The 8,307-nt window shown below is 45.2% G+C and overlaps 1 protein-coding gene across 3 annotated transcripts; it reads right to left on the reverse strand.

The window, feature by feature from the left end:
* Positions 1-671: 671 nt before the first annotated feature.
* LOC144693296 (mRNA decay activator protein ZFP36L1-like) lies at positions 672-7,831 on the reverse strand. Of its 3 annotated transcripts, none has more exons than XM_078563060.1 (2): positions 7,681-7,831; positions 672-3,915 (listed from the first exon to the last, which is right to left on the reverse strand). In XM_078563060.1, exon 2 carries the CDS (start codon positions 3,907-3,909, stop codon positions 2,935-2,937), a length of 975 nt encoding a protein of 324 aa, XP_078419186.1. In that variant the 5' UTR covers positions 3,910-3,915; positions 7,681-7,831; the 3' UTR covers positions 672-2,934. The 3 variants fall into 3 exon arrangements, with proteins under 3 accessions (XP_078419186.1, XP_078419184.1, XP_078419185.1); XM_078563058.1 differs by lacking the exon at positions 7,681-7,831 and adding an exon at positions 5,772-6,068; XM_078563059.1 differs by lacking the exon at positions 7,681-7,831 and adding an exon at positions 5,767-6,005.
* Between the last annotated feature and the right edge of the window lie 476 nt (positions 7,832-8,307).

An 8,307-nucleotide genomic window follows, 5' to 3' on the forward strand; every position in this document is an offset into this window, starting at 1 on the left:
TGTGTCATCTCTGATTCGAGGCATTTCCTGCTGTTCGCCTTTCAATTCACCTGTTGAAATCGTACAAATAATTCCCTCTTTCCTCAAACAGCAAGAGCATTCTGCTGGTGTGACCATCTCAGCATGCAGTGTATCCTGCTGTTAACTAGGCCAATGCATGCTTAACCCTGGCACACTGCCTGGGATTGTGTTGGGGTTCATCTCAGCCTACAGGTATCCATACGAATCCAACCCTGGGTTTGATGCAAATCTCAACCATTGCCGGGCATGGAGCCTGAGGAGAATGTCTGACACTGAACCAGTCAGAAATTCACAGCAGTTTCTACAGTTTCAGCACCATGTTAGATCTAAGATCGAGTCTAAACCCAGCCATTCGCCAATCTTCCCTCTGTCCCGACTCCTTTCATTTGCCGATCTGATTTAGTAGGAGCACTGTAGCACATTAGCAAGACCTTGGGGTTGAAATCACACCACTCTGAGTAACCATTGTCTTTGTATTAAATTTCTACCAGGGCTGCGTTAATTCACAGGCAGGTTAACACATGTCTCATTACACATTCCTCAGCGTCACAACAGCAACACGCCCTCACTCTACCTCCCCACCCCATCTAAAATTAGCACAGCACTAAGCAACAACCGTTCTAGAAGGGACAAATCCAGAGTTACCACACTTTGGAAAAAAAACCATTGGGGTTTATTGGTTTACATTTGAACCAGTCATTACAAAAGCATTCTGTATACACAGACATAGAAAATAAACCATGTAGTGAACAATGAAGGAAAAATACATTCAACTTCCCTTTGTGCCAACTCCTGGTTGTCTCTCTCTGAACAAGAGGCCAGGACCTATCAATAATAAAAAAGTATTATTAGTTACACAGAAGGCATACATCAAATGCTTGGAATGTGTTCCGACAGGCACTTTTGTGTCACAGTACTGAGCCCGCATCTTAACAATCTCTTGTATAATGGAAGTTAACTCAAAAGCCTGAAATACTAGGCCACTGTTGGCAACAAGAGTTTAAAGGCAGTGAGCGCATGGCTGCCATAAAAATGAGAAAATCAATTTACTTATTTTTAAAAAGGAAGGGGGGGGGGGGGCGGAAAACTACAAAATAAATAAATTCAGATGTTTTTGTGTTTTTAAATTACATTTTTTTATTAAATAAAATAACTGAAGAGTAACGTTACAAAAACCCTCATCATTGTAGTATAATATATTAAACTGTGGAAACGAAAATAAGAAAAAGGAAAAACCTCACAATCTTCAGATTAATAAGATCATAATTTAAACATAAAAGAAAAATATATTTCTATGGTTCATCATTGTGATAAATACAAACAAAAATGCATATGTTTGGCAATAAATATGTTTTTGATAAGTTAAATAAGCAATTTTTTTTTGTGTATGTATGTATGTATGTACGTGTGTGTAATGTGTGTGCAGTGACAAGCAATATTTTGAAAACCTTTTAACATTCTGCTGAATTTAAAACACAGGGGAGGGCGAAAACAAAAAGAAGTAAAATGAACTAACTTGGCAAAGTCCAAGGCTGAAGGCTAGCTGGTTAAACCATTTCTCTCAATCTCTGTCTCACTGAAGATAATGCTGTTCATCCAAAGCTATTCTTTTTCCTGAAGAAACTTTCATGGTTCTCTCCCATCCCCTCACCCAAAAATGAGAGAATTGAATTTTGTCCACTGGGTGCTGGAAAGTTTAAAAACAAGGCAGCCAGAATGATATTGCCAGCACCGCATTTAAATTAAAAAAAAAAATCACCAGCAATTGTCCCGCCCACCCCCTCCCCCAGGCCAGTTAATCCCAACTCCACTCCCCACAAAAATTATTCTTCTCCCAACTCCTCCCCAAAGAAACTTTTCCCATGCCCTGCACAATGTCTTGCCACAATTTGTCTCCGTTCACAATTAATGGAAGCAACCAAAGTCTACGTTTGATAAATTCCAGTCCCTGGGATTGATGAATTGTCACTACATAAAGAGAAATTGAATGGAAGGGTGGGACGAGGAAGGGGATGTAGAGAGAAGGGCAAGGAGGCAGTGGGGAGCAGAGGGAAACTGGGGAGCTGGGGCAGAGGGAGGCAAGGTATCTCCTGATGCCAGGCCTACTGCCTCAAGACCTGCCCACAAAAGCATCAGGAAGAAATTTTAGTCACCTGATATTGAGCTCAGCACCCCCGCCCTATGCAAAGACACTCGCTTGGTGCTACCACTGCAGAGAAGTACAGCAATTGAAGGGATAGGGGAAAAGAGGGACAAAGTAAGGTACTACTAAAGGGACATCAAATGTAGATTTTTTTTTTGCTACATTAAGGATCTGTTTCGGCAAATCATGCGTAATTACACCATTCAATTCTCTTTAAAAAAATATTCTCTTCAAAGATTCTTAAATCCACACTTAAGAACTTTAAGACCAGGCAGATAGGTAGCTGTTTGACAACAAATTCACTTCAGGTCCTGTCACAAAGTGCCTCGACTCAACTAGGCCCATCCAGTCAGACAATCCAAATCTACCACAGTTTATCCCAGGATGACTCTTCCCTCCAAATCCCAAATTGCTGGGCTCTCAAGTAGATATAGATGAGGAAAAAAATAAAAAACAGTCATTCTGATTTGTCAAAAATTGAATGAATGATTAAAAATGAGAGATAAGTGTGCAGTCATTGCTGTCCCCCTTGCTACAAAGTGAAAACTCGAGGATAAACACATTGTAGGTCATCAGTGACACTGTACGTAGCTGGCAAGTTTGGGTTTAGCAAGTCAATTCTAAATTTTGTGTGTGTGTGTGTCAAAAGCTGGCTACCTGGGCCTTTAAGAAATCAAAGTTCATTTTAAATGCTTGCTCAGATTAGGGGTACATTTGTTTTTTTTTGACAGCTCTGCTTCTTCCAACGTGGGGGAAGGAGGAAGGCCGCGTTAATCATCCGAGATGGAAAGTCTGCTGAAGATGGGAAGACGCTTGCTGAGATCAAGGGTAGGTGACTCGGACCCGCTCACACTTCCAGAGCTGCTCAGGTAGTCATCGGACATAGAGTCTGGAGGGCTCGGGGGAGGCTCGAAGAGGTGGGGAGATTCAGCCAAAGGTCGGAGCAGGAACGAAGGAGAATGGGTGCCATTGTTGGTGGACGCCATGGGAACTTGGATCCCAATGCTGGGCGCGAAGAGACTGGCTAGTTCCTGGCTCGAGTAGGTGAAGGGATTGCTGGCACAATCTGGCAGGGTAGGGGAGGAGCTCAGGTCTTCTGCACTGAAGATGGGGGGAGGGGTGATCGAGGTGGGACTGTCCAGCAGCCCACTGGGGGAACTGGAGATGCCAGAGAAGCTGTAGCTGTGTTGCAGACGGGGCCTGTCAATCTTGTTGGATGAGGAGAGCGGGAGATGCTGTTGGTCATGCCCGGGCGACATACGTCTTTCCTCTGCGTTGTGGATGAAGTGGCAACGGGGTCCATAGGGGCAAAATCCGATGGTGTGGAAGGTTCGGCAGAGCTCAGTCTTGTACTTGGGATGTCGGGCCAAGCTCCTCAGCTCGTGGATGCCATGAGCGAATTGGCACTTGTCGCCATACTTGCATGACCCGTTCTCCTCGTAGGGACGGCAGAGCTCTGTCTTGTAGCGGCTGGAGTTGACTTGGCTCTGGGGCTTCTGAAGGCCTGTCTCGGAGAAGGAACGGTCCCGGAACTTGTTCTCCTTGTTGGCCATGGCAGCAGTGCTGGTCTGCTCCAGCTTGAGGCTGTTGAGGAGCTGGTTCTGGTTGAACTTGGAGTTAGCGTTGGCGAGGGTGACCGAATGTCTCCTCTGGTAGTCCACCAGTGTTGGGGTCCCAACTGCCTTCCTGTCCAGCAGGGGCACATTGGAGCTGCCTGCATTGATGTTGTTATTGTAGCTAATCATCTTGTTCTGGATGGGGGAAGAAAACAAACTATCACTTTAGAGATTACAGCACCAGGACAGGCCTTTCTACCCAACTAGTTTGTATACAACTCATGACTCCTCCCACCTTTCTTCATCCCATCCTACAAACAAACTTCTATCCTAATGTACTTATCCAGCTTCCCCTTAAACGTATCTACGTTATTCACCTCAACTACTACATGTGGTAACGTGTTCCACTCTGAGAAAAAAAGAGATTCCCTCAAACTCCTTTACCAGTTTTATTAAAGACTATTAGATTTATGGCCCTTACCTTTGGATCTTCCCTCACGTGGAAACATTCACTCTACATCACTATCGAACGCCTTCATAATTTTAAAGGCCTTAATTAGATTGCCCTTGTGGAATGAGCCCTTGGCTGTTCAGCCTTTTCTGACAGGTATTAGAGGCCACAGGGGCGACCGACCACCTTAGGGTACAGGTAACCTCCCCCTCTCCCCCACTGCAGGGCTGGGTGGCCTTGACGTCACAAACACAAGAAACATGACTCAAACTTGTTTACATGGAACAGACAAGAGACGGACTGTGGTTAACTGGGCGGAAGTCGGCACCAATCAATCCCTGTGCACAGTGCCCCTTGGACAACTCAAGTGATAAAAACAAAGTTACTGAGGGATCATATGTACCGCTGCAGACTTGAGATTTCACCCATAGGTGCTCCTCACCCCTGGAGTCCCTCAGCCAACCATCCCCTCTTCTTGTAACATAATGCAAACACGATATGGGAGAGTGGGGGCACCACAGAACCACCCCCCCCAAACACAAAAAAACCCTCCACCAATGATACTTGTCTCAGAAAACGTCAGACTCAAATCATGCCATTTCCAACAACCCTAAGAGAGAGGGGTGGGGGGGGGGGGGGGGGGGGGTGGTTTAAAGACAGAAAGCAAAGCAAACCGAAAAGTTGGGCAAAGGGCTCCGATGAGAGGCTTCAAGAGGTGAGTTGGGAGGATCATGCCCCCCACCTCTCCCCCTCTTTTTTTTCTAAATGCATGTGGCCCGAGTGGGTGGTGCAGCTCCAGGTGCCCCGGTGAGGGGCAGCAAAGGGCAGTGGGGAGGAGGGGAGAGGGGCCGGGACCATCCAAATGTCCCTGACACAAAAACTGGGGCAGAAATTGCAAAGGGGGGGGGAGGGAATGAAACCCCAACATTCCAAATCAGAACCTCGGCGCGTTCCAAGGTTCCAAGTCAGACTACCAACGTTCTAAATCAGAACACCCGAACATAATGGCAACATTCCTGATCTCGGATCAAGGAATTTCTCACTCCCCACAGTAAAACCCCACCACCCCACCCCAACCCCCAAATTTTTTTTCCAACCATATACAAAATAAATTTTAAAATACTTTTTGGGAGGGATTACACAATGGGTTAAAACATAAAACCCATCAACAGGAAAGAAAGTTCTACAAAACCGCCTCAAACAGGACAGAGAAAAATATCAGCCAAAATAAAAACAGCTCATTCCTTTTTAAAAGCAAACAAAAAAAAAGGCAGAAAGCTAAGTCCCGAAAACCTTGCTCCACCGAAAAATTAAAAAAAAAGACACCATCGGATGCCAAGTCATTTTTAAAAGTTGAATTAAAACGCTTCGATCAAAGGCAGTTTCTTTTTAACAGAGACAAAGTTTGGGTGATCAAATCGTACGCACAGGAGTTTTAAAGCTTCAGACTTAAATGGACAAAAAACCCGGACACGTAGATAGATCGGGGGTGTTTAAAAAGTTGCAACTGGTTTGGTTATAATAGTGCTGATTTTCCCCCTCTCTCTCTCTCTCTCTCGTCTTGGCTTTCAGAAGTACATGGGCTTTTTTTTTACCTTACATAAAACTTCTCCAATATCGTAGAAACATGAGGCGAACTTTGTAGACATGTCGAAGTGTCCGGGTTAACACAAGAGCAGGGCGATGTGGCTTGCGAGAGGGGAGACTGGCGGCCGGGGGACGGGGCAGGATGGATCGGATCGACTCCCCAAGCAAACAGCAAGTCTCGGGCTGCTATTATTTTCCTTCCCCTCTCTCGGCTACGAGCCTCCCACTCGCCCCGCAGACTTTCAGCAACTTGCAGTCCGACATCACCCATAAATAATTTCCCTTCCCCCCGGAGGCGGGTCCCTGGTATTTAAATCAGCCGAGCCTGTGGCTTCTTTTGAAAAAGGAAAAAAAATCTCCTTGACTGACAGCAACTGCACCCACCATCCTCCCCACCAAAAACAACAGTTAAAAAGTTTTGGAACTAAAACAAACTTTCTTTTTTAAAAAAAAGTTTGTCAATTTTTTAAAAAATAAAGTAAAACTCTGCATCACGTATAGCTTAAAGGTTTTATTTGCACACACAATGACATCACTGATGAGAAAACCTAAGTTACTAATTGATAAAGATTTTTTTTTAAACATCGTGTAGGGCTTTTTTTTGGGCGGGATTTGGAGTGAGCTGCCTAGTTCAACAAAAAGGGTTGGATCGGGAAGGGTGAAGGAGCTATTGCGAAATGTTTGAGTAAGGGAAAGGGAGGGTTGTTTTAAAACCCTTTCTTGCTTTTGGACTCCACATTTAGGGGGGGGGGGGGGGGGAGATATTACTTCATCTGGAATCGGTTGTAGAAGCCGAAAGCGGGTTGGTACAAGGCTGTGCGCTGTTCCAAAATATTTTTAATGGCCATTGAGATTGGATTGCTAATAGTTTGTGGAGTTATTTTTAAAAACGCATGGGTTAGAGTGCCTTTTTTTCCCCCCCAAAACTGGCCGTCTTCTGGCACTCATTTCCGACTGAATTTGCATTGTGCACGGCTTATCATCTGTAACAGATGGTTGCAATTTCAGTCTGTTACAACGGATTTTGGCGGGAGAGAGCACATGGCGCTAAAAGGATCTTTTTTTGCTGGGTTTGGGGGGTGGGGGGGAAATGAAACGGGAGAGGGAGTATTGAAATCAAAAGGTTGACTTTCATTTGGGAAGGCCGAGCGACTTTTTTTTTTAAAGTCCCTGCTGTTAATTCTAAACTACATATATCCCCAGACAGAAAAAAAAATAGGCTTATAAAAAGTTTGCTGATTTGGGAGGGGGATCTAGTATTGAATAGCTCTTTCTCCTCCTGTCTTTTAGCGAAGGACTGAACCTTTTTTATTAAACTCAAAAGAATTCCGATTCTTTTCAGAGTTTTTTTTTTAAAAAAAAGCTTCTTTTCGAAAAGGCTCCACATGACCCCAATTTCCTGCTAAATTTAATGCAAACGCCCACATCATGCGCTCTTTATTCCCCCCCCCCAAAAAGAAGTAAAAGCAACGCTGGGTGTTTTGTTTTCTTTTCACTCTCAAGATCCTGTTTTTTTTAAAATATATTTTTTAAATTTTGCTTTTTGCTGAACTTTGTGTTATTAAAAGTAATGCTGAAACTGAAATGAATAGAGAAAATATAGTGGCCCAGCACTGGGTGAGGAAGGGGTTTTCAGCACACACCGTGGGGGGAAAATAGGAACATTACACCTTCAAATCCAAGGCCCAAACTCTTTAATCCAATTCGCACGTGTTTGATGGTCAGTTAACTGTATCTGTCCACGAATTGGAATTCCTCTGTAGCTTTGCTATTTCTTTTAATATAGTTTTATATCGATCTAGAAACGATTCAGCGACCTTCCCCCCTACTTCAAGTTGTTTTCCCCCCGCAAATAAAATCGAAATAGCCACATATGTCACGACAGTGGTTCACTTTGAAAGTTTTTTTCTGAAGTTATTTACCTTTCCGGCCACTGGGATATATTTTGAAGGAGCTCCGACCCCAAGACAATCTTTTTAGATTCATCTGAGGGAGTCAGACTGCTCCTTATGCTGGCGTCTCTCTCCATGTGCTACATGTGTGTGTGTGTCTGGAGCTTGGAGTGTTTCTCTCTCTCTCCTTGGCTGCAGGGAGGGGAAGTCCCTGGGATTGGTGTTGTTGCACCACTTCCTGCACATACTGTAAACAAACCCAGCACTTTCCCACCAGGCCTCGTTTTGTCCTTCTTGCAACGGAGGAATTCTCTGTAGGAATACTTTTAAAATTATCGCCCCCCCCCCCCACCTCCACACACCCACTTCACACTCCCCGCCCCCCCGCTTCAAACACCCCCCTCCACACAATCCTCTCCACACCCCCCTCTCCACACACCCCTGTCTCCACATTCCCCTCCCCACACACCCCCCTCCACACAATCCTCTCCACACCCCCCTCTCCACACACCCCTGTCTCCACATTCCCCTCCCCACACACCCCCCTCCACACAATCCTCTCCACACCCCCCTCTCCACACACCCCTGTCTCCACATTCCCCTCCCCACACACCCCCCTCCACACAATCCTCCACACACCCCCCTCTCCACACCCCC

The sequence above is a fragment of the Cetorhinus maximus genome, chromosome 18 (assembly GCF_964194155.1).
Source record: "Cetorhinus maximus chromosome 18, sCetMax3.hap1.1, whole genome shotgun sequence".
Lineage (NCBI taxonomy): Eukaryota > Metazoa > Chordata > Chondrichthyes > Lamniformes > Cetorhinidae > Cetorhinus > Cetorhinus maximus.

Coding starts and splice junctions, on each gene's coding strand:
- LOC144693296 (XM_078563058.1), bottom strand. CDS start 6,029: ATGGGTGATGTCGGACTGCAAGTTGCTGAAAGTCTGCGGGGCGAGTGG. Junction 3,916..5,771: donor CGATATTGGAGAAGTTTTAT/GTAAGGTAAAAA, acceptor TCCCCCATCCAG/AACAAGATGATTAGCTACAA.